The sequence below is a fragment of the Pogona vitticeps genome, chromosome 3 (assembly GCF_051106095.1).
Source record: "Pogona vitticeps strain Pit_001003342236 chromosome 3, PviZW2.1, whole genome shotgun sequence".
Taxonomy (NCBI): domain Eukaryota; kingdom Metazoa; phylum Chordata; class Lepidosauria; order Squamata; family Agamidae; genus Pogona; species Pogona vitticeps.
Genome location: NC_135785.1, coordinates 245,374,515 through 245,400,709, shown reverse-complemented (window position 1 = coordinate 245,400,709; position 26,195 = coordinate 245,374,515). Strand labels below are relative to the sequence as shown.

General features: G+C 40.7%; 1 protein-coding gene across 3 annotated transcripts in view; it reads right to left on the bottom strand.

Moving 5' to 3' along the window:
- Positions 1-23,462, bottom strand: part of POGLUT3 (protein O-glucosyltransferase 3) — a 29,924-nt gene extending 6,462 nt beyond the window's left edge. The window contains exons 1-9 of one of the 3 annotated variants that reach the window (XR_012084985.2): positions 23,060-23,462; positions 19,565-19,756; positions 18,203-18,489; positions 16,534-16,750; positions 13,491-13,687; positions 11,130-11,324; positions 9,426-9,530; positions 7,415-7,690; positions 6,209-6,343 (exon numbers count right to left, since the gene is read on the bottom strand). Coding sequence is in view for 1 of the 3 variants with exons in the window: in XM_020803142.3 (XP_020658801.3) it covers positions 7,565-7,690; positions 9,426-9,530; positions 11,130-11,324; positions 13,491-13,687; positions 16,534-16,750; positions 18,203-18,489; positions 19,565-19,756; positions 23,060-23,420 (1,680 nt within the window). In the remaining 2 variants the exon portion in view is untranslated. Of the gene's footprint in view, positions 1-6,208; positions 6,344-6,809; positions 7,691-9,425; positions 9,531-11,129; positions 11,325-13,490; positions 13,688-16,533; positions 16,751-18,202; positions 18,490-19,564; positions 19,757-23,059 lie in introns of those variants that run through there. The other 2 variants (XR_012084984.2, XM_020803142.3) reach the window with 2 other exon arrangements.
- Between the last annotated feature and the right edge of the window lie 2,733 nt (positions 23,463-26,195).

Sequence of the window (26,195 nt, the reverse complement as noted above, 5' to 3'; positions counted from 1 at the left end):
TTTCGCCACCCAGGAAACCACGCGAAAACGCTGTGGGCGGCCATTTTCTTCACCCGGCGGCCATTTTGGAACCGCTGATCAGCTGTTTAAAAACATTGCAATGCGAAGATCGGTAAGCGAAAAGTTTAGCGATCATCGCAATGCGATGTTTGCCCATTCAGAACATCGCAATGCGATCGCTTTTGCGACTGCAAAATCCGCATTGCTATGCGGATTTGTCATTAAATGGGGAGCTTGTTATGTGAGGCACCACTGTATTTTTTTTAAAATGCTGTAATAAAATTGCATCAATGTTTAGAACTATGTACCAAATGGTGTTAGGCTCATTATTCTAGAACACCCTGCCATGGTATCAGTGGAGCCAAGAACTATTTTTTGTGTCACTGTGATGCGCAATGGGCAGCGGAAGGATCAGGCAGTTCCAGTGAGTGAGATGGCCCTGGCCAACTACTGGTCTCTCTACCCTTGCCCTGTCAGACCTGGAGGGAGGTTGAGCAGAGAGGCTGAGGGGGAGCTGATAGGGGGCTGGAGAAAAGATAAAATGGGGGTTGAAATGGGGGGAACCCCTCAAGAGGAGGAGCTTAGCTTTCTTCTAAAACCTATTTTGTTGTTGTTTAGTTGTTAGGTTGTGTCTGACTCTTCATGACCTAATGGACCAAAGCATGCCAGGCCCTCCTGTCTTCCACTGCCTCCCGGATTTGGGTCAAATCTAAAACCTATGGCATACATTAAATCAAGAGGATTTTTGTGCTGCTGAATAATTCACACATTGAAGCTTGGACACAAAAATTACACATCCATTTTAGAGAAGTGCTTGGAGAGGAAAGGAAATAGATCAGAAAAGAAGGATTTGCTTTAATGAGCCAAGGAAACACAGTGGAAGTTTGGCAGAGGAGGTCTTTTTAAAGTCCCCCCTCCCCCAGGATAGATGACTGATCCCATTTAGAGGATATGGTCTTTAAATCTGATTGTGAATCTTCCGGGGAAAGCCAGCCAAGTTGCTTTCTACCAAGCAAGATGAGTGAGGTGAATTACTCCTTGAAGGGAACTGAAGAGAGAAAAGGTAAGGCAGAAGATATTGTACTGTTGCAACAACTGTCCATTGAACTGGAGAGCAGGAGGGGGAAGTGGAGACTTATACTGTGTTGCTTCCTTACCAACAGGAAGTCAGCACTTCTAAGGAAAGAAACGGGACACCATTTCACCCGAGATCTGGACACCATTCCACCATATGTCGGTTGCAGATAAGTCTTCCTCATTGCCACCAGGGTTGCATGAATTCTGAAAGTGTCTTTTCTGGGGTATTACTCTGGCCCAGTGTAGGAGTCCCCAAGAGTTTTGTCCTGGCCGGTGGCTGGTGATAAAGGAGCACACTGGGTTGTCTGGGGCTCTCACTTCCTTGGTGAAGGAGGTCCTACTCTTTGGAGAGGTCTTGATTGCCCTGCCTGCTGGAAGCACCATGCAGGCCACTCTAAGTAGTGCTGACAAACATGTTGATGGGGGAGAGAGAGTACATGTCATCCTTCAGAGGCAGTCATGAGTGCTTAATTGCTGAATTGTATAAGGGATCAGATGGCTTAACCCACTAATGGCTGCACTCAAACGGGCACTAAACCCATAAGAGGAAGCACACTGATACCTTAAAAAGTATTGATGAATATTCTCTAAGATTAGGAACATCTGATCCCTGGCTCTGAAGCTAAAGGTGTTATCCTGGTTTAATGAAGCAAGCCTACAGGCATTGGTAGGGATCAAGGGCATTTGTGTCCATCTTTCAGGCTCTGTTTGGCAGTGCTGCTCTCCTGCCACTTGGGAAGCTGTCCCAAACTTACAATCCTCTTGGCATGTGTCCACGTGTGTCATCTGAAGGCCTGGGCAGTCAGGTTCATACAATCAAGAGCAATCATGATTTGGGGTGGGAGGGAGCCCCCTTGTCCCTGCTCCTCCTCCTTTGTTGCAGACTTCATGGAGGAAAACCATGTCTGAATGCAGTGCACTTGACTTGATCTGCTCCAGGTAAGAAGCTCTTTCCGTTCCTGTTAGGTGGGGGTGGAAGGGGCACTGAAGCCTTTAGTCTTTTCCAGATGCATCTTAAGATACAAGAAATCAAAGCCAACCAAGCCTTCAAGCAGCTCAAAGAGCAAGTCCTCTTCACCTATGACTGGTTAGTGACTTTTTCAAGTGCAATTCTTCCGGGTGGGTCTCTTTCCTTTCCAGTTTTTTAACAGGTGAATTCAAGAGCACATGACAGATGATACCAGCTCTTCATGATCAGCCACATAAGTCAAATCTGGTAAGAAAAGTTTTATTGACAATTTATTTCTGTGTGCCTTTATGGAATTATTGGGAACCACTTGTTTCCTGAGACTGCTTTTCACAGATCAGGCAAAACCCAGCGACTGATAATATGCTGTTCAACACGGCAGAGCCTTAATTCTTTGGCAGAGCAGCTGACAGATTGTAACTACAAAGGTCTGAATTCCCAGAGATAAGAAAATGTTCTTAATTGTCATGCAGAAGATACAAATGTTTTTTTTTAACCAGCATAAGGTAAAAAAGCAATTTCTTAAATTCAGGAAGCAATTTATGCATTATGGTGCAGACTTCACTACTTCTCTGCAAGGTTTCTCTTTTCCTGAGAGAACACTCTTGTGTTCTCTCAGGTTTTGCTTTTCACCTGCTTGCGTGGTCCCAAAAAAAAAAAAAAAAAAAAAAAAAAAAAAAAAAAAAAAACCAAAGGCACTGGTGGTTGGCACTCCTGGCTTCCAGGACGGGGTTCAAATCCCTGCGGTGTCCTTGCTTAAAACCCAACACAGCTGGTGCATCTGTTTGGTCTCCTTATATCTATTTGTTCCAGTTCAAATTTATTATTTATTTATTTATTTTTTAATTTGCTGTTCTTGCTTGTACAACCAAAGGCAGCTTACAGTACAGGCTTTTAGAAAGATGCGTCTACATTCCCTGTAACAAATTACACTGATTTTAACACTATTAAATAAGCTCGCACAATAGAGCAAAATTAACACAGTCCAGAAGCCCTTTAAAAAAAAAAAAGAAATATAGCATCTTCAATTTAAAAAAATACAATTACCAACTTTCTGAAGAGCCAGTCTTGACATCTTTATTGCTCAGTACCATAACGGTTCCACACATACAGACACTTAAGGGCAGTCGGGCTCGTAGCATTACAGTATTTCGCTTTGTTTCGTTTAGTCATGTTCAACTCTTCGTGACCCCATGGACCTGAGCACGCCAGGCCCTCCTATCTTCCACTGCCTCCCAGAGTTGGGTCAGATTCATGTTGGTTGCTTCACAGACACTGTCCAACCATCTCATCCTCTGTCGTCCCCTTCTCCTCTTGCCTTCACACTTTCCCAACATTAAGGTCTTTTCCAGTGAGTCCTCTCTTCTCATGAGATGGCCAAAGTATTGGAGCCTCAGCTTCAGGATCTGTCCTTCCAGTGAGCACTCAGGGTTGATTTCCTTTAGAATTGATAGGTTTGTTCTCCTTGCAGTCCAGGGGACTCTCAAGAGCCTCCTCCAGCACCACAATTCAAAGGCATCAATTCTTCAGCGGTCAGCTTTCTTTATGGTCCAGCTCTCACTTCCATACATCACTACAGGAAAAACCATAGCTTTGACTATTCGGACTTTTGTTGGCAAGGTGATATCTCTGCTTTTTAAGATGCTGTCAAGGTTTGTCATCGCTTTCCTCCCAAAGCATTACAGTACAGCTCATGCCATAAACCTGACCCCCTAGTCAGCAACGGTAGGATCAAGCTGGAGTTTCCCTGTGCTAGCATTCTGCCTGTTGTGGCATGAGGGTGAACATATGACGCACCTGTTTGGAGTTCCTTTGCTTGCTGATGATAAATGTTGTGGCAACAGACTGTCCAGTGACTCCTACTGCTCGTCTTCTGCTGGATTTTGGATGTTGTCACAGGAACTTTGGACATGACAAGTGCCAAGGGTATACAGTATTGAAATTCTAGGTTGCTATGTTATTTGCTTAGAAAAAAAGTTCCAGATCCTACACAGGAATGTTCAGAAGGTGGTGCAGTTCTCAGTTTAGGCCAACAAAGACATGACAGAGTAGAGCCTTTACAAATACATTCCTGTGGTTCTGCAGCAACAACGGCTCTTCTTTTAATTTGTACAAATTAAGCCTGGGAGCAAGATCAGGCCCAGCTTCCTCTCTCCATGCCTCGTGGCTGTCTTGTTTACTATTTTACCTGGTGAATGGTGTGCAGATCCACAGAGATTTGGGATTTAAGGCCAGGGATTTGGGGATTTAAGGCCATTTAAGGATGGGGATGTTTGCATAGTCCTCTGGATGGCGTTGGACTGTCGTTCCTGTTATTCTGTTGGCCACACTGCTGACCAAGGCTGAAGGGAGCAGTCATCCCTGGGCAACATCTGGAGGAACACCTGTTCCTGGCTCCACCATTTCCTCCTATGATAACTAGTCTCTTTAAAACTGCAAAAGATCTTTCACAAGGGATGACATTTCTCATCATGCTCCTCTACTCCTTCTAACAGCAGCTTCTGAGACTGGGCATGTGGTTCTGTCTGGGACTGCAGGCCAGAAAGAAAAGATCTTTCCTGGAAGTCAGTCTACTCAAACCCAATCAGCACATCTGCACATTTACTAGAGAGAGCTACTGCTTTGCCTGGCAATTGCCTTTGCATTTCCTCTCCTGGATAAAGTGGTATCCCCTCTAAGTGTGATTGCTTTGCCCTGACATTAGTTCTCCCTCCATTGACCATATATATCACTGGAGGTAATATGTAACCATCACCACCACCACCACCACCTTTGAACTGCAGAGATGGAAGGGGCCCTTTGGATCATCGAGTCCAGCCCCTGTCAAGAAAGTACAGTGGGGAATTGAACTCACAACCTCTGGCTCCGCAGCCAGAGACCTTATTTCCAAATATCTATAAACCATTTAGATCTAAATACAATGTTAAAATGTACAATAAAAAGGAAAAACAAAGAAATTAAAAATCCACAAAGTTTTTTTTTCAAAAAAGATGCCATCAGATTGCTACCATTGGAATCAGGACCCTGGCCGTGATCTGTTGGGGATTTTTAACATTTAATGTCTCCTGTTTCATCCCATGGCTCCTAAAGCCTTCTCCAGGGCAAAAAGGAAGCGCAGGGTAGATATGATCAAAATCACATTGATTTAAATTACAATTTAAATTGTGATTTAAATTTTAAAAAATCAGATTTTTTAATGATTTAAATTTTAAAAATCAATTTTTAAAATTTAAATCATGATTTAAATCATTTTTAAAAAACATTGATTTTTTTATGTACCCTGCCAGGGAGCCTTAGAATGTGAAATGAGGGCATAGGAAGCTTTACATCAATTTCAGTTAATTATTTCCAGCACTCAGAACAGGTGTATGCAAAATTACACAATTTTGCTTGTTGCCTAATACTCCCAGTTGCAAATTCCGATCTTTCATCTTGGAAATATTGCTAGGAACCAAAAAGATTTACCTTGCCACTTAAAAGTGAAAAATGAACAATTCCAATCAAAATCCCTTTTAAAATGCTTCAGAATGCCCTTTAAAACTAACCTCTGAAAGTACCTATGTGGTAATAATTACAGCTAAAAATAACTTTACAATTGATCATTATATTGTTACCAAAAAAGCAATGAGCTATAGGTGATCTATTTGTAACTACTGTATTCCCTCGAAGCTCTGCAATTAGGCTTGGAGCTATCCCTGTTGGTAAAAACTGAAGCAGGCACATTAGAGATACTGCATTCTTGATTATAAAGTAACTGTGCATTGTATTTTTGAAACCTTTTTGAAATAAGTTATTAATTATTTCAGTTAATTTGAATTAATTGAATAACTTGTTAATAGAAAAAAGGAAGAGTCATACAGTAACGTCAAAATATATCCTTTGCACTGTGACTTGATTTAAAGATCCTGTTAGACAACATTTTGGAAGATACATGTTTTGAAGTCAAGATGAAACTTGTATTCATAAACCAACAGATTTAGACATGTATGGTAATTGCTTAGTAAGACTTTGATTTAATCTGTGTACCAGATCATTTACAGAGGACACAGATTTCATTGAGTTTGAACTACCTGCAAAACATGCCCAATGTCTGGGTAATAACTAGCACTAGTGTGAATCGAAGTTTCCTGCTCTCATGGAGATTCTCTGAACATCACAAATCCAGAAGAATCATGAGAATGGAAGCAGTAGGGCAGCAGCTATCTCTTCTCCCCTCACGTGCTGCCTGTTATTGGGATGCAGAAGCCTAGGTAAACCCTCCCCTATACCTCTTCTCTCTCTCTTCTTTCTCCTCAAACGCTGTGGGACACAACAATAAACAAGAATCAGCACAACAAGAGCCAATTCAGTGTAGCTGTTCAGGTGGACTTTTACACTCTGCCAGTATTGAACAGGATCTAGGCAACCAGGCCTGGACCTATGATGTAGAAAATAATACTGACATACTATAAAGTGTTATGCAGGTTACTGAAATTTTGGGCAAAATCCTGTTGCTTTGTGTAGCAAATCACACTAAAGTAGGCCCACTGAATCAACTGTGATTTGGGGAGTCAACTCTTCCTGCATTAGGGGCTAGGCACTTTACTCCTTCTGTGTTAATTCAAATTCAAATGGGCCTACTCTAACTGTGACTTATGCTAAAGTAAGTTACAGTTAGAGTTACAGTGAGGCTCATTTGAATCAACTGAACTCACTAAATCCCCACTGATTTAATGGTCTTACTCTACTGCAACATTCCCTCTAAGCTGTGTGTGACACACTCGCCCAGAGTCCATCGGAGTGCACATGGTGCAGCAAGCAGTTTATTTACTTCCCATTTTGAATGAAGCCCTGCCCATCCTCCCACGCACACTGAGCAAGACTCCTGTGCAGCGGGACAGAAAATTAGAGGGAACATTGCTCCAGTACATTTTATTTTGTCAAGCAACAAGGTTTTGATCAGTGTATACGAAGATCTCTGAACACTCAAGAATGATGTAGAGTCTTCCTTTGTGTATGTTTATTTGACTTAAATCCTAACCTTTCTTATTTGACTTAAATCCTAACCTTTCTTTCAGTACTCGGACTCAAGGCAGTTTATAACAAGATTAAAATATAGGTACTGTAAAAACAAATAGAAAAATTGCAATTCTAAAAAACAATGAAATAATTATAATATTAAAACATAAGTTTAAAAAATATTTTAAAAATTTATAAAAGGCAATCAATCCCCCCAAAGCTTTCTCAACAGCCAGTCACTTGCTGGAAAACTTCTTGAATAAAAGGGTCTGCCCACAGACATTATAAATTCTTGCTTCACATTTCATGTAGCAACCTGAGGAGGAACCATGTGATGAAGGTTTCCAAGTCTGCCATCCTATTCAGACTTACCTGGCAGTATATCCCATTACAATGGGCTTTATCTGTTTTGGGTACAGGACTGCATTGAAGGTACAGTATTTCTCCATCCTAGATTGTATATCTTTAAAATATATTAAAAGTCTCGCATCATTGTTGCAAGAGACCATCCCATCTGCACATTTATAGTTCTTCCTTTGAAGGCTTTTTCCTGTGGCAGTCACAAATTGAAGTCCTATCATCAGGCTGAGGTACAAATTCCATTCCATCCCTTATTTCGGGCTTACTGGTTTGGCGTTTGGCATATTTCTGAAAGATGTAAATTGTGTTTAAAAACTGCAGCAATAGTGAGCTATTCAAAAGAAAAACATGTCTCTCCCCGTCCCCCACATCATCATTCTGTATAATCTCTTTAGCCATTACTCCTTCCCATGGAACCTAATTAAATTATTCTACCAACAGTACTGCTTCCATCACTGGAAGCAAACGAAGGCTATTCCCTTTCCTCACTCTCATCCTCCTTTTGGGAAGGCTGGAAATGCAGGGCAGGCAAGGAGAATAAAGTGGCATTTTAAAAATGGACAACACTAAATTCTTACTATGGTTTTCTTTGCAAAATAGCTGCTGTAATCCTGAGTACATAAACTAGGAAGAATGTAAATTTGAAGTCAAAGGGGTTTACCTTTAATTAAATGTGCATAGGATTGAGATACTGTTGGAGAAAGCATCTTCCAGCAATTCTTAGCTATGATTTTTAGACATAGTTTCTAGAACCAATTGCAGTAATGTTAACACCTTGTCCATACACACACCCATGCTAGCAAGAGTATGTTCCTGATGCTCTCATGAACACAAGGCCAAGTTTAACAAGTTGGACCTGTTCTCAGCAACTGAGTATTAAAATTTCTCACGTCAAATGTGTGGTTAAAGTTGTTGCCATGTATCTTCAGTTAAAACGACAGCTTGCCTGCACAGCTACATGTAGTCTGCATTTAATTTATTTTAAAACAATGTTCAAATCCTGTGCCATGGCAACAGGTGGGGCTTAGTTAAAAAACAAAACAATAAAACCACCCCTCCTTACATATAGAAACAAAGCAGATGAGAGAGATGATGCATTGCTTCATATATGGGACTTTTCCCCTACAATGGACCATTCAAAAATGCAATTCCTCCACCTGCAGATGAAAACAGTGGAGTCCAAAGACAGCTTTGGATTCTGTTGAATGTATGAACTCTCTATTTGCTTTATTTAACTCAATATGGTCTATAATGATTCGAATCAACTCTCCAGAATTTCAGGCAGAATCTCTGCCAGCCTTGCAGACTTAAACCTGGAATCTTCTACATGGGAGAGAAATGGTGGGAAACTTTAAAGAATTCATTGGCCCTATTCAACCCTCCCACCCCTTTTAAAAATATGGGCTTTCCCACTCTGATGAAAATGAAACAGAAAACTATTAGTAACTATGAACAAATCTTTGTCATTCAGCAACAGTGGATCAAAATTTGCCAGACTTTTAAAGCATAATAATAATCCAGATCAAACACAAGAAACCACGTGAAAAAGCCATAGCAACCTCCATTCTCCCTATGTTCCCTTCCTATTTTGTGCTTATAAGATGGTAGTCAGAGACTTCCAATTCTGATTTTTACTTCACTCTGGCATCCATGTTTGGAGGACTGTTTGTTTAATTTGGGTTACTAAGAACAAGTCATGATTTAACTACAACTTAATATCCTGGTTTGTTTAAAAATCAGGTTTTAAACAGTATCTTAACAGTATTCAGATGTCAGGGGAAATCTGGTTAATTTAAAATTGTACACAGATATTCCTAGTCTTCTCCTCTGTCATACAAAGGAAGAGGAGAGAGAAGAGGGTGGCTTGTAAGACTAAGGCTTGGTGCAAGATGTTCATATGCCTGAAAAATCATGGTTTCATGTTCTGTCTCAAAAAAACAACTACAGAACTACAGCAGTCAAGGCAAGAGTGAGTATGTAGCAATGTAAGGTTAGCAACCACTGAACTGAAGCCTGGACTAACCTGGAATACTTTGAAATAGTAGCAATAAAACCGATGTGGCTGCAGTAGTTCTCTTGCAGCTGCCTGACCGTCCTTAGCAATTTTTCTAACAAAATCATCATTTTCCTGAGAAATTGAAAAGAAATAACAAACAAAAAATTATCAGAGAAGAACATATGAAGTCATTTTGTTCCTTTCCAATCTAATTGAGCTTAGTGAGGGATAAGCTCACTGTTTCAGAAAATGCAGAAATGCTATGGTACAGACAGTTATTGTACACTGATATTACAGTGGTGCCCCGCATGACAACGATAATCCGTTCCGTTAAAATCGCTATAAAGCGAAATCGTCGTCATGTGAAAGTAAAAAACCCATTGGAATGCATTCAACACCGGTTAATGCATTCCAATGGGGGAAATACTTGCTCGTTTTGCGAAGATCCTCCATAGGGGAAGCCATTTTCGATAGCTGTTTTCCAGAAATAGGTCCAGAAAACAGCGCGTAGCCATTTTGAGAACCGCCGATCAGCTGTTTCTAATCGTCGTCCAGCGAAAAAACTGTTCCTGAAGAAGGGAACTATTCATCGTTAAGCGAAAAACCCCATAGGAATCATTGTTTTGCGATCGCTATAGCGATTTCGTCGTGAAGCGGGGTCATCGTCAAGCGGGGCACCACTGTATAACGAATCACTTCAATGTACAGTAGCTACCTACACTTCTGCATTATTGACCGTATTCTCTTCCTATTTTGCCTTAGCCCTTTAAAACTTCAGGAATATTAGCTGTTTCAGATCAGATAGTTGCAGTGTGGTGCTGTTAAGGATGAATATTTCATAAATTTATGAAAGTCTATGGTCGAAGCCTTCAGCTAACTGTACAGACAAGTTTGACATCTCTCATTCATATAAAGTAGGTTACCAAGAACACAGGGATGTAATTGTTTCAACCCGTATAATCATATCTATTTTATGTGTTGTGAAGCTTATGAAGAAAACAATGAAATATGTTCTAAAAGATATAGAACAGCATGATTATACAGCTATTTACCACCTAACAATTCCAAGGCCTTGTTTCATGTTTCAACTGGTTAAGCAATAATAATAATAATAATAATAATTATTATTATTATTATTATAATAATTATAATAATTATAATAATTATAATAATTATATTTATTAAAAAGAATAGAAAATTGTTGGTAAATTATTTATATATATATAGAACAGGAGATGGAGGTGGGTAATTGGAAGAAAGTCCAAGGTAAGGACCTTCACACAGGTATTGATATTTTGTAAGTGAGCATTCTTTCTAAAGGTTGTATGCAAATATAATTAAATAAATTAAAAAACAAAATATTTCCAGCCCCATTATTTTTATGAACCTTTATTTCTCTTCATTTTAGGGTGCATCCTATGCCACATACAGATATTAAGAAACATACATTAGCATACATTAGGGAAGCTTTATTTGCTACTAAATTATTGTAACCCAAGAATACTCTGGAAAGTCAATCCCATATGTAAAGGCTCAGAGGAGTCTTGGCACTGTGCAAAATCTGATAGAATTGAGCTTTTTCATCTTCTACCTCCCTGTCTTCTCTCATGCAGCAATAAGATGACTGCACTCCAGTTTTCTTCCCATCTCTCTAAAGCTAGAGACAGCATAAGAGGTAGGTTTGGTGTTATCTTAGCATTTTAGTTTTTCCTTTGTGGCAAAGATGATTACCTTGGCCCACTTTATTTTTTCCAGCAAGTCTTCCAAGTTTCTTTTAACCGGAACATAATGGTGCCATGGTAAAAGGTCCATATAAAAGTGCTCATAATAAGGTGAATCCTGCTTGATCACAAGACTGTCCCCCAATAAAAGATATGGGAACCTGTAGGCTGCAACTGTGCCATCAATGCTCACTTGGTACTTGTACTGTGAAATGAGAAAGGAGGACAAAGAAAGCAACATGACCAAAATGTGTTTTAGCTCAGAACTTTGTAATCCCACATTTGTGTAACTATGCTATTTTGTTTCCTGTTCTATGTTTCCCCCCCGGCCCAGTTTTTTGGTTCATACAATTGCTGTAATCTAATGTGCTTAAGATGAAACTCTGACACACAATATGGGACTTTGCAAGCTGTGGGAACTAGGAGCACGAGGATCCTAAGATTACAGTGGTGCCTCACACAACAATGTTAATTGGTTCCAAAAAAATCAACGTTGTGTGAAACATCGTTCTGTGAAACACCATTTCTCATAGGAATGCATTGAAAACCGGTTAATCCGTTCCAATTGGAACGGATTGCCATCGTTCAGTGAAAATCCCCATAGGAAACATCGTTGAGTGAAACAATGTTTCCTATATTGGAATGTATTGAAGCCGACTCAATACATTTCAATGCCTTTGCGAAGTCCTTTTTCGCTCCTGTAAAAGTGTCTTACAATGTTTGGATGCTGTTTTAAATGATTGCAATGGTTAGTCCACCTCCTGAAACCTATGCAAACTGATTTTGGTTTTGTTCTGACACTTCGTTAATTTATGATGATTTTTTGAATTTTCTCCATTGGAAACCATTGGATGGTCTGTCTAATGGTTTGCAATGGAAAAAACAAAAAATCATCATAAATTAACGAAGTGTCAGAACAACACCAAAATCAGTTTGCATAGGTTTCAGGAGGTGGACTAACCATTGCAATCATTTAAAACAGCTTCCAAACATTGTAAGACACTTTTACAGGAGCGAAAAGGAAGATCGGGAAAGGGCTCTTTGATCTCCGTTTGCCTTTTAAAGTTCTTCCCGATCTCCCTTTTCGCTCCTGTAAAAGTGTCTTACAATGTTTGGACGCTGTTTTGATTGCAATGGTTAGTCCACCTCCTGAAACCTATGCAAACTGATTTTGGTGTTGTTCTGACACTTCGTTAATTTATGATGATTTTTTGTTTTTTCCATTGGAAACCATTAGACAGACCATCCAATGGTTTCCAATGGAGAAAATTCAAAAAATCATCATAAATTAACGAAGTGTCAGAACAACACCAAAATCAGTTTGCATAGGTTTCAGGAGGTGGACTAACCATTGCAATCATTTAAAACAGCATCCAAACATTGTAAGACACTTTTACAGGAGCGAAAAGGGAGATCGTTGTGTGAAAATCCCCCATAGGAAACATCGCTGTGTGAGGCAGCAAATTTAACAGAAAAAGGCATCGTTGTGTGAATTCATCGTTGTGCGAGGCACTCGTTGTGCGAGGCACCACTGTATAACATTAGCCTTCCTGTCTCTATTGTAACTATTCGTTGATCAGTGTGTCCTGTACTGAAAATTATAAGGAGTTGCCCTACTGTACTATGCAAAGCACAGGAGCTCTAGATACAGACAAACACCTTCCTGGTTATTATGTCACTGTCCTAGTCAAATGACCCATAAGGGTGCCTTTAAATTGGCCAACCCATCTCCCTGGTGAAAAACACAGTCCAATTCTGAAGTGCCCTTATCCAGAACTTAGAATTTTTATTTATTAATTTAAAATCAATTGGCCAAAACACATCATAATTATGTAGGTCACTGCCACTGCTATTAATTTTAACAGTAACTCCTTATTAATGCATTACTGATATATCACTTTGTTACATTACTGTTTTTAATGAAAAAATAAAAAAATTGTCAGTTATCAGTTTTTAAGGTTTTTTTTTTTGTAAGGTTCACTCAATACCTTCCAAAGTAGTGTATTACAGGTCACACTTCTAACATATTACTTACAAACTCTTTATATCTCAGTTAAGTGGCCAGGGAATTCTCTGCAGTTCCCCTTCATTACCTAGAATCAATCTGACCTGTTTCTTTTGCTAAAAACTGTTACCTCTTTGGTTGAAATCTATCTTTACCCTGGATATTTCACACTCAGTGCTCACTTGCTCTTTGGGGCTCAGAATGGTCAGATTTCCTATAGTATAATGCTAAGATGTTTTAGGGGCTGAGTGCAAAACTTTTATAACACTGAAGCAGCCCTCAAACACAGCCTAAATGCAGGGGGGAAATGAGAACCCTTTTTTCACGCTTTTTACTAGAAAGCTCTGACAAAGGTAGGTGGTATACCTTAAAGAAGTCAAAGAATCCCATTAATGGAACTTTTCCGAGCTCTTTTTCCTTTTCTCTGAAGAAGAAATAACTTGTTATTCCAGCATCCAATAGCTCTGGGTTTTCCTTAGAGAGCTGCACAAGCTGAAGTCGTTCTTCACAACTGTCTCGACCCCTGAAAAATGCTTGTTCAGTTTTGTTCTTCCAGACAGGTCCTGGAATGAACAGATGATACAATAAAGGGAGTTAAGAAGATGGACACTAATCTAGATGTTAATGCTTCACCTTTAAAAAAAATGGCATGTTTATTAAGAGCCAGAGTAACATCTAGTTTCATAGATAGAATTCATATTGGTAGTTATGTCACTACTTCACTTTGAAAAGTAGATTCCCCAGATGTTCCCCAAAACATTATGTGTACAATGTTTTAAAGAAGGTGGAAGTCAAGTTCAACCAGTTTCTATTAGAAGGGGCTATGCAGACTAATAATTAGGTAGAAACTTCAACATCACCAACCACTTATTAGAGCATTTTATTTTTGGATTACAAATCAAGTACAGTGGTGCCCTGCATAGCGAGGTTAATCCGTTCCGAAAACATCGCTGTACGGGGCAGGAAAAGCCTATTGGAACGCATTAAACTTAGTTTAATGCGTTCCAACAGGCGCCAAAACTTACCCCTCCAGCGATGTTTTCGCGGTCCGGCGGCCATTTTGGAGCCGCTGATCAGCTGTTCGGCGGCTCCAAAATGGCTGCCGGATGACCCGAAATGGCCCCGTCAGTGTTTTCGCACCCTCCCCTTGCTTACCGAGGTCGCGAAAACACTGACAGGGGGCCATTTCGGGTCATCCGGCGGCCATTTTGGAGCCGCCGATCAGCTGTTCGGCGGCTCCAAAATGGCCGCCAGACGCCCCAATCGTCGCAAAGCGAGTGCGGCGATTGGGGCAGCTCCGTATAGCGATCCCCAAAAAGGGATCGCTATACGGATTCTTCGTTATACGGTGCGCTCGTTAAGCGAGGGACCACTGTAGTTGTTTTTCGGAGGCAGAAGGATAGAGAAATCACGTATTATCATTAAATGTGTGATTATATTAAATAGCCTTTTGAACAAACAAAACAAATATTGTATAGCATGTGGTGAAAGGCAACGGCAAAAAGAAAATCCACATCTTTTGAAGAGGATAGAGAAAATCTGGGTTTACTGCACATGGGTAGAAAAAAACATGACACACTGACCTCTAGTTTTATACACATTTGTACACTTTCAGTATTACTATTTTGATGCATGAGGTGTACCAAGCCCTGGCATAAACTCTGGTGAATGAGCTGACAGGCAATAATGACAGTCAACAAAGATGGTCATGACCCTGCCTAACCACGTGCTCGTTCTCTTAAAAGTACATTCACTAATGTTCACTGACAGCCAGGAGGAAAAGGAAATTGCCGAACCAATTTCAGGATGAAGAAAAAGAGGTATTGTGGCTCGTTTGTTAGTACTTGTACATGTAACAGTCCCAATTTAAGTTGCTGAAGTGGAAGACCAGCTAGGATTTGAAACAACTGACATATATACATTCTAATTTGTAATTCTAGCTGGGAATTGCAAATATTTTGTAACCCATAACAAAGTCTCTGTGCCCCTCTGAGTCATTTCAGCTGGTAAAAAACATCTTTGAAGTCACTGTGCAAAGCTCATGTTAGTGTACTAGTGTGCAGTATATGCAAAGATGAGAGATCCCAGGACTGTCACGGGAAAATGACATAAAGACACTTTGTATATTCTTAAACTGTATGCTGTTACACTGTGGCACACTGGCACTCCTCTTGTGCTAGATCAGTGGTCCCCAACCTTAGGCCTCCAGATGTTCTGGGAGTTGAAGTCCAAGAACATCTGCAGGCCCAAGTTTGGGGACCACTGTGCTAGATGATGTCAGTGTATCAGATAAGGATGGGCCTAAAGCAGAGGTCCCCAACCTCCGGTCTGCGGCCCAGTGCCAGTCCGTGGGCTTCTCGGAACTGGGCTGCGGAGATAGATCTCTGCCCCCTGGCCCACTTGTTGGCGTGTCACACTCGTGCAGGGGGAGTGTTGTGCTTGTGGACATGGGTGTGAGCATGACACGCCCCCCCCACAAGCACGGGGTGCCCCTACCTCCTGCGCACAGAGCCCACCAGCCCCAACCGGTCCACAGTCCCAAAAAGGTTGGGGACTGCTGGCCTAAAGAATATAAGAGTACCATGTGGCCCCCTGAGTCCCACAGGTCACTGGCAGCTGATTTCCTCATCTCCCAGTATCAACTCCCCACCTGTCTTGCAATGAAAAAAAGGCTAAGGAGCCTGCCCATTATTACACATCTCAGGTTTTCTGAGAGTTAATCAGTTTTACAGTAGGAAAAGGATAGGATCTTAACATGCCAGAAGGGAAATTTCTGCATGCCGAAAAGAGGGGGTGGGGAAGAAAGTGGCCACAACAGCCAGATAGGTGGGATACAAATAAATAAATAAATAAATAAATAAATAAATAAATAAATAAATAAATAAATAAATAAATAAATAAATAAATAAATATGTTCATATACAGGTTTGTACCCACAAGACTTGAGTGGGGAGAAAACTTTTGTGTGAAAAAGATTGAGAAGAGTAGCCCCAGCCACGTACACAGCAAGTACATGGCAACCCAGCTTCTTCTGTACTTGTGACCCTGGACATGGTTATGGAACAGCAAAGAACTTACTTATTCCAGATGACAAAGGTTCAGGCTTCAAATCCCTGATTTGTCATAAAGCTTAGTTTCAACCCATCCGTATGTCACAAGCTGGCTTGCCTTGCAGGTTCATAAGGATAAACTGGGATAAAATTATGTATGCCATCTTGATGTATGGTAATACAATGCAGCTGTGATAAGTAAATATATCTGGGTTGTTTTAAAGTAACTCAGAGGCCCAATAATATTCCCTTACAGATTAAAAAATACGCTAAGAAGAGTATAAACAGCTGCCACCAATCAGCAATACTTCAAGGGCAATTCCCCCTCCACCAAAATAAATGCATAAGACCCCTTTCACCTGTATTTCCTTGAATGGACAGGGGGTCATTTGTGACACCACGCAAAGTTTCAATAGTTGAGTGTGTGACATCGTAAGTTGGAAGCACTATGTCAGCTGAGTCCAGAGACCCACACCAAGAAAGAATAGGTAGAGGGCTGGGGGTGTCATTTGCTTTCCGATGTTCAACAGGCCAGTCCGCAACATTAAGGTAAAATTCCACATCAGGGAGATGAACCTAAAAAAACAAAGAAACAAGCCTTTATAATCCACACTGTCCTATTGTGCATTATCCTATTTCAATGATTAAGTGGCTTGGCCAGCTACAATCAATGTAAATGTTGTGGGCCACTCCATAGGTAAAAAGGAACTATGATTGCTATTAGGAGTGTAGACTCAAAGTGTGGGAGACAGTGTGCTGTAGTGATTATAGGTTTAGGCCGAAGACTCAGGAGTCTGGGCTTCAAATCTTTACTAGACCAAAGTCTCCATTCAGCTCATTGGGTGACCCTGGATCAGAGCTGTGTTCTCACCCTGATCTACCTCAGAAGGTTATTTTGAGGATAAAGATAGGGGGGACTATAAAGGTACCAAATACATAATCAACAGTCAAACAATTTTATGAAACTGATGAAAATCTTTTGTAGAAGTCAAACTTCTTTAAAAGGTTTACAAGATCCCTAATCAAGTATTCATAGTACTGTAAGGTCAAAGTGAACACACACCTAGAGAGCACACAAACCATAATCCCATCTGCTGTGCCTTTCCTTAAAGGCAACATTTGCTCCATGGGAAACTCTCACCACAGTTGGTAACTTCTCTATTGTGTGAAGATAGCCTCCTTTCATGAAGGAGTCTCTCTTCTTCACACTATCATTTCCTATTTATTAAAAAACTTTTTTGTCTCAATTTTGGCTTTATAGTCCATTTAGAAAAAAGAATGATTTCTACAAAGTGGAGGAGAGCATAGCTACAATGCTCCCCATCTCCTCGTGTGTTCAGTTTGGCCCTACTGAACAGGGCAAGGCTGCAAGCTTCCTGTGTACCTCCAATGGTGGAAATCCTGTTATGCAGCTCCACTTGTGCAATGTGAATGATGCCATAACCAGAGGCAGATTGCCACTGATTTAAAACTTCCGTTTTCACTTTCAGAGTTAACATGGCTAACACTGTGGCTTCCTGATTATGACAAACAGTTTGTTTGAAGGTATAGCTCTACATGCTACCACCTTGTATACATTGAGAACGTTTCAGGAAGTTAGAGGCCTTGAAAATATAAGACTTAATTAAAGATTCTTTCATAACTAATAAAAGAGGTTGTCTTTAGCTCCGATCAAAGGATGTTAACAGTACAAATAGATCCCCTGAATGGATTTCTTCATGGGGTATCTGTATTTGCAAATACAAATTAACGAAGTAGATGTAATCCAGTAGCCAGAATCCTACTGCAAGTAGAAAAACTGCAAGTGGGAAATTGTCACTAGTTAACAAGTTACCACTTGTATCTCTTATTGCATCCTAGTTCATGTGTGATAAGAAATACATGCAGCAACTTTTAACTAATGACAATTTGCTGCTTGAATGTATGGCACTTGACTTATGCTGGCATAACTAGCCAATAGGATTCTAGCCATAGTAAACATAAAGTACACTAACATAGCTATGAAAGGTAAATATTTATAAAATGTACCTTCCGTGCTAGTGATAGTAACATTTCATCTGAAAATATTTTGAAGTCTGTGTACTTCCCCAAGGACCGACGGTATATGCGATTACCAAGAACTGTATAATGAATAATGGCTCCCATGTTTTGACCAAATCTTGGAGGCACCTCATTAAACATCCGCTGGAGATCAATACTAGGAAATGCAGCAAAGTCCTCAATAATCCGAGGTTCCTCAGATGGACATGAAAGGCTGTTTTCCCAAATCTGAGCATTGTTCTCTGGACAGTCACAATACTCATGATAAACTGGGCCTGCAAAGGACAACACACTCAAAATATCTGATGTTTGAGACTGAAGCCCAAATCTATGAGGCTCTGTTCTATACGTTAGTGTGATCTCTGATTTCTAAGAAATAATTAATTATAGGAGACTTTAAATCTTGTAGAATAGACAGCATGATTATATTATTATTAAATTATATATCCATGACAACAGCATTAAAGGAGTATAGCAAGACTGTGAGGTTGGCTATGAGATTTATTATCTAATAATTATCTACTAATTTCAACTATTATAAATATTTGATCAAGTTAAGCACGACTCGGTTTAAGAAAGTTATTACATATACTATTGGAAGAAACTTAATTATCATTTTTGCATTCCTACAGTCATCTGTTTGTATTGTTTCAGTTTACTTCAGTTAATTTCTTACTACCAAACCAGGCCTTTCATATACAAAACAAAGCTAAAGCCAAAACAGAAAATACATGTTGAGAAAATAATGAACAAATCACAAATATTAATTAAAATAGTCCACTAAGCATCTTACAGTTTGATAAAACATACAGCTGCCTCTTTCTGCAAAACAAATTAGTTTGTCCTGGCCAATATTTTTAAAAGTCACTCATTGTGAGTAATTTTACTGTCTTGTATAGAAGGTTTGTTTACACCAGCACACAGCCCTTTGTGGTATGTTGATGTCAAGGGCACATCCATATCCTTATCATTATCAGCTCCCTCAGCAAAGTGCTGGTGGAGTTTCTTTATTGGACACTTCAGCCAGGTTTAGTCCTTCTCTTTAAATCAATCTTTCTCATCTAAACCTCCATAATATATTTTAAAAATGACCAGTTAGTAAGAATTTTTCCCCTCTTGGAGAGTGGGAAACAATCAGTTTACCTGTTTTATGATCACACGAAGTTCTAATATATGCATATAGAAAGGTCACTAGTTTGGATGATAACTTCAAGTCTTAAGCCATCACAGCAATCTGCTGAATGGACAACTGTATATGTGTTTTTACTGCTGCTGAATTAATCAAGTGTGAAATGTCCAGCAGGATAAGACTCCCAGAAAATTAGGGGATTAAAATGAATGGTAACTTACCTTTCAGGATATAAGGAGACTGAGCTACATGTGCATCATCATAAAGAATCTCCAACTCTAGTCCTTTTTTGACACTCGTGTGCATCCTATACCGCATAAGAAAGGATCCATCATTCCTTGCCAGAAGTTTAGGAACATGGATCTGGATTACTTCTTTCGGGGAGACTGGTTTGATTGTTATTTTAAATTGCCCTACACAATAAATAAAAAAGAGAAATAACTGTAGGCAATTATTGCTGCTTAGTTTCATTGGTATTCAGCTGCATGATGACTAGTAATAGATGTATCTTCCATGAAATGGTCTTATCCCCTTGAATGACATCTAATCCAGTGCCAATCACTACATCCTGTGACAATGGATTACATTAATTAACAATGTATACTTTCTTTTGACTCTACTAGCAATCAACTTCACAATAGATGTGTCAGAACTTTTATAATTACATAAAAATTATCACAGTTCATTCTGATAAGACATGAACTGTGGTAATTGACTAAATTTGACTCTATCATGCATTGGCTTAAACTTTTTCAGCCAGAGGGTCAACAGCAAAGCAAGGGGGGGGCAAAGTACCTAAAAATTCACCACTCCCCAAAACCAGACAGCATCCCAAAACAAAGAAAATCCAAAAGAGTTTCACAAATGTATGCACTTTTACTCAGAAAAAAAGCAGACCTGAATTCTGCAGATCTACCATGTCTTTTATGACTCTGAACAGTGTGTGATTCAAATATCACTTTCAATATTTTTCTGGAACAGCAAATAAACGTATTTGTTGTCTCTGAACATTAGACACATTCCCACTCTTCCTGACTAGGAGTATAATATAATATAATCAGAACTATATGCATTGTTTGGTTCCATTCAAGAACAGAAAAACCACAGAATGCATTACTGGGTATAAAATTAACAGCTTGTGCCTGAACTATACAGGAATCACTGTGAGGGTTCAGCTTCAGGCTCCGTTTTTCGTTCAAATAAATCAGGAAATTTTTGTAATTCAGAAACAGGTGTGATGTTTATTGTTGTGTTCAATAAAATTATTCCACTGTTTTTCTCCTTCTGACAGCAGGTCAGCCAGGAATGGGTTCCCTTCAATTTGTTGTCCAGGAATGGGTTCCCTTCGCCCGAGTTCCATGGACCTGGCCAACCTATAAATTCAGGTTCACCGCCTGTCCCCTTTCACCTTCCAGCAGGGGCACGGTGTCACATCATTCTGTAGTTTACTGCTTGGATGGCCTTGCAATAAAGATGCAAGTTCCATCTGCAAGTATGTTGGGGCTGTTTTGCTTTGTTTGCTCCCCTCCCTTTGATGATGTGTCATTGCCTCTAGAGCTGGCAGACTATTAGCTTGCTTGTCATTTTCAGTTTTCATAACTTCGATCTGAAAGAGAATGAAAGGTATTGCTCCTATTTTGCTCTCGGCCAGTCACCTCCTTCTTTTCAATCATTTTTTACTCCTGCTTTCCTTATTTGCAGCTGCTCATATGCCACTCCTTATGTCTTTTTATTTATCTTAGTCCATACCTCCCATTCATATAAATGTTTTTATATTTGAGAAGGGCAGTAAAGAAGGGATCCCTCTCCTGTGGCTTCTGGACATGAAAATTAAATCATTTCTTGACAAGGAGTGTGTATAGAGCTGCCAAAAATTGTCCAATTGTGCCAATTCCTCTTCTAGTTCACAGATGCCAATGTTTAGCTCCACAGCAACAAATGCAGAGCCAGTGTTGAATGTCAGGTTGAACTGGGAACAAGTTCAAACCACCCAATCAGCTGTGAAGCTCATCTGGCAACTTTTGAATTTTTTATTTCTCTTAGAGAAAATTTATCTTATGCAATAGTTGTGAGAGCCAAACTGTGGGAGAATATGAAAATGGAGGAAAAATATAGATATAATATTTAACTTCTTAAAGGAGTTTGTTTTATCTATTTGGCACAGGCTTCCCTATTCAAACTGGCCCACCAAACCTAATCCCCCACTCAAGAGATTTGAAAATGGGGACATGGTTCCCACTTCACCAGCTTGAAAGACTTTGGTTGGTGAGGTGGGGATACACTCTAAAGGTTCCATGGACACCCAATTGGAAAACTCAATTTTTGCACTATAACTCGAAGAATTACCAGGAAGCAGGACTCTGGAGCCAGGATTCTGGGAGCTGTAGTAAAAAAAAAATTCTACCTCAGCTCTGCTTCCACCTTATCACTTTGGACCGGCATATATACACAGCTGAATGAGCTGACAGAAAGAACTGTATCACTTCAGTCTGCAGGAGGTGGGGGACACCATGTTTGTGTTTCTGTACGTATTTCACTTTTTAACCTCTAGCAAAGCAAGAAGTCTAACACAAGGGGTATGCAGCTCTGGTAGCTGTGCTTGGCTTGTTTGGTAGGTCCATGGCTACACAGACAATTAAAAATGACCCAAAATGAAACTGGATGTGCCTAGATGCCCATTCCTAGTTTGAAAGATGGTCATTTGGGATGCAACGGTCCCTATAATTGATTTAAAATACTGGTTCTTAACCTTGAGTTACTCAGGAGTTTTGGACTGCAACTCCCAGAAGCCTTCACCACCAGTTGTGCTGACTGGGGTTTCTGGGAGTTGCAGTTCAAAAGCATCCGAGTAACAAAGGTTAAGAACCACTGATTTAAAAGATGGGTTAGCAATCATAGAATCACAGACTTGGAAAAGACCACAGGGGCCATCGAGTCGAATTAGCGCTAGGTTCCCAATAGCTAATTTTCCCCTCAGAATCACTGTTTGGTGATATTAAAATGAAGTTCCCACTTCACCAGCTTCACAGATTTTGGCTGGTGTGGCAGGATGACATCTACCACCTAAGGGGGTTCCTACAGGCAGCAGGCCCTCAAACAGTTGCCTTTGTCGGCATATAAGAGAGAACTTGGATCTGCTGGATATCCTCTTCCAGTTCTGGAAACCTGCTATTTCACATGTTAAGGAATGCAAGGGGCGCCTGTCATCTTCTGTATTTAAAAGGCGGGTTACCACTCCTGGGGGGCTTCCAGAAGCTACAACTGTCGGGAAGGGAGGCTTTTCCCTCTCACAAGACACCTCTTTGAGGGGGAAAGAAGGGGGCCAGGAGTGGCACCTTCCTCACCCTTGTTCTATTCCCGGAAAGGTTCGTTTTCTGTTGCCTCCAGCTGGCGTGCTTTCAAACTGCTGTAGAAGAAAAGCTTTGGTTCAACATGAGGTGGATTCCTCTCAGACGAGGCAGCCCAACTCAGCGCCTCAGGAGCGGGTCTGCGCGAGGTGGCGACGGTGGGGCTTGGACCTCTCCGGGGTCTTGTGTTAAAAGGTCTCCGAGAAGGCCCTGGAGAAACCACCCCAGCAGACGCCAGGCGATGGATGGGGCAAGGCATGCCCGAGGTGGCTTCCGAGGCTGGAAGCGCCCCGTGGCGGCTGGCAAGCGAGCGGGGCGAGCTCCGGGGAAGCAGAGGCCGTCCTTCAAAGGCGGGGCGGGCGCGGATACCTGGCGGCGAGCTCGTCACGTTGCGTCCCTCGCCGTCCACCGCCTGGATGTAGAAATACCTGACGGGCAGGGTGAGCTCTGCCCGCAGGCCCGGCCCCCAAACCAGGCTCTTTTCCGCGCTGACTGCGGCCGTCGAGTCAGGAGGCGCCTCCGGGCCGGCAGCTTCCGAGCCATTTAGCCACGGCGCCCAAAAGGCGGCTATTCCCGCCAGCGCCAGCTGCCACAGCAGCGTCGCTTGCATGGTAGCCGCTCCCCCCCCCCCCCGCTGTTGGTCTCTACCAGCCCGGCCGCGTAGGCGAAGGGGCAAATGCGAATGGAAGCGGCCAGGGTGGGGGGACACCAATCCCTTGCTTCCCCTCATATGAATTTAATAAACTGTTCTCCCTCCTCCTTTGTTTTTGGGGTTGAGGGAACGGGCGAGTGGCTTAATCTGATTGGGAGAAGCGATGGCCAATCATGAAGGACCGCAATACTCTTTCCCCACCCACCCCTCCAATCGCGGCCTAGAATTGAAAACTGAAGTCAATCAATCTGTCGTCTTCCGATAGCTTTAGTGAGGGGGGGGGGAGGCGGCAATGTTGCCCTGAGGGGAATTGAGTGTCGTTCTGCTTGTCTTGTGAAGCGGGGGAGCTAAAGGCAACGATGACCTTTTATTTCAATGTTCATATTGATGTATTTTCCCCTTTGTCAATTAGATACAGATTCAGGCACACTAAGGATGGCTGCTGAAAACGTTGAAAATAGTTTGTACCACCAAAAGTAAATGGTTGACCCGAGGCAGAATTTGCTCTTGAAAAGGAAAAAATATGTCTTCCCTTCCTTTTCACCGACAGAAATTGCTGGATCTGACGATTGAGTCGTACTTCAGTTAAATCCAGCCCAATACATTTTGCTGCCTTAAGAGGAGGACAGGATGAGACCCCCAATTCTGTGAACAAACCCAACAGTATGCTGGTTGCTGAAATTTACTTCAGTGGTGGGTGGCATTTACTTCAACAGCATCCTACATCACACACAAGGGCAAGTCTAGTTTAAGACATAGAGATGTGACAGAGCTCTTGTACCAAATACCTTTTTATTCAAATATCAGCATCCTAAATTCCTGACTGCCTAAAGCAGCTGTCTTGCCCTTTTCGTCTAATGGCATATCCTGCATATGATAGGGTGTTTTTGGAATCTATATATTAACCTAAGAGGCACAAACAGTATAGAAAGTGGATGAAGATCTGAGGATCTAGAAAACATATGTTCTTCTTTATGTATGCATTATAGTAGATCTGCTATGGCATGATAGTTGCCATTTATAGATATTATTTGATAAAAAAAAACTATCCAGGACTGCTACTAACTTGAGTCATCTTGCTAGACAAAGGACAAAATGTGACATGCACTCGATTCCTTTTACAGACGTCGTCTGGTTTGGCCACTAAATTATATTTCAGCACAACACCCCATTAGCCAGCATTCCACGGCTGCCAAGCATAATCATTACTCAATGGAATGTTTTGGATCTACCATTCAAGAGAAAGCTTTTCCCCTAAAGATTGCTGTATGTCTGTAAATCATAAGTTGCCCCAATTGTCCTAATACTGTTGTTTTGACTATACATCTACTTTCTTCACTGGGTGGTTTTAGGTTTGCCTCCCCTTACCCTCCCCCATAGCATCAGTTTTAAAACGTTTTGTAGTACACAAACCTTGAGATTTCTACATGGCTGATACTTCCCTTTTGTCCATGTTGATTATGTAAGAATCCTCACTCAGAGGATGAGTTCACTAAGAGCATGGAAACAGGCCAAAATCCACTGGGTTTTAACAAAAGCTCAAGTGTTTTCCTAATCCAGTGAAATGTTCTCCTATGATTAAATAGCAAGAACCCCTTGACAAGTAACATTTCATATACACAGTGTGTCATCAGTAGTGCCAACACAACATTAAAATGTCTCTATATTTAGAAATAAAATGTTTGTGGGTCATAAAGTGCACACACGAATAAGACACTGTCCTGCAATTTAGACATAAATATGCACAATTTATTTAAAAATAGGATTAGTCAGTATCCATAGCTTATTTTAAATAAAATGTTTCCCTTCCCCTTTGTTTGCACAGAAAACAGATGATCAATTTGCACTACAGGAGCCATAAGGCACAAAATATTTGCATAAATTGAAAAAGGAATACAAAGCTTACACAACTATCTATAGCTTATTCAGAATTACACTTCTCTTCTTTCACCTGCTATTGTATTTTGTAACCCAGAGGCAAATCTGCACCAAAACACACTGTTGAATATATACTGTGTACATAGCATTGTGGCATTCTTCCATACTTTGAACTTAACTTGCAGCTCACTTTGAGGCAGCCTATGGGGTGGTTATTCATGAAGAACTGGTTTGGTGAATGCACCCAAGCAAGCAAATCCAGCATTCCAGATCTACTTGAAAACTCACATAACTAACATTCAGGCACATTTCTCTCTCATTTTGTAGTAGTCAGCAGACCTCTGCAAGTATGGAATATACACAGCAACCTTTTCCTTTTCTTCAATTAGCAGAGTATGCTTGCATCTAGACAGCTGCTGTTTGTGCTTTTGAGCCTTAAGAAATCACAAAACTAATGCTTGCATGGGGACAAATTTAGTAACAAAGGTGATACCTTTTTCTGTCTTTCATGGAACTTTAGCCATTCATTTGTGTAAGAAGTGCAGTGACAGAAAAGAGAAATCAAGGAACACTGGACATCAATTTCTATCAGATATTTCCAGTATTGGAGCTTAAAGTCTTCCAATTTTGGGGCTCCCACAGAAGCCAGTCTACACCCAAGAGGGAAATTAACACATGGACTTCCTTTAAAACAAATTGAATAGACAGGATTTTTGGAAACTGTCCAGAATCCCAAGAGTTTGTTACACTGGCATTAAATGGAATGGCATAAACTCAGCACTCAATTGTCACTAGTTAATAAATTGTCACTGGTATCCTTCAATGTACCAGTTGTGACTTAGTGATGCCAATGCTAAATACTTAATTAAAGAATGAAAGTCTTGTCTTGACTGCAATTACAGTTAGGATTTTTTTTTTGTACAGGTTGCATATGTTTAAAACATTTTGGATAGATTTTTTCTATGAACACAGAGA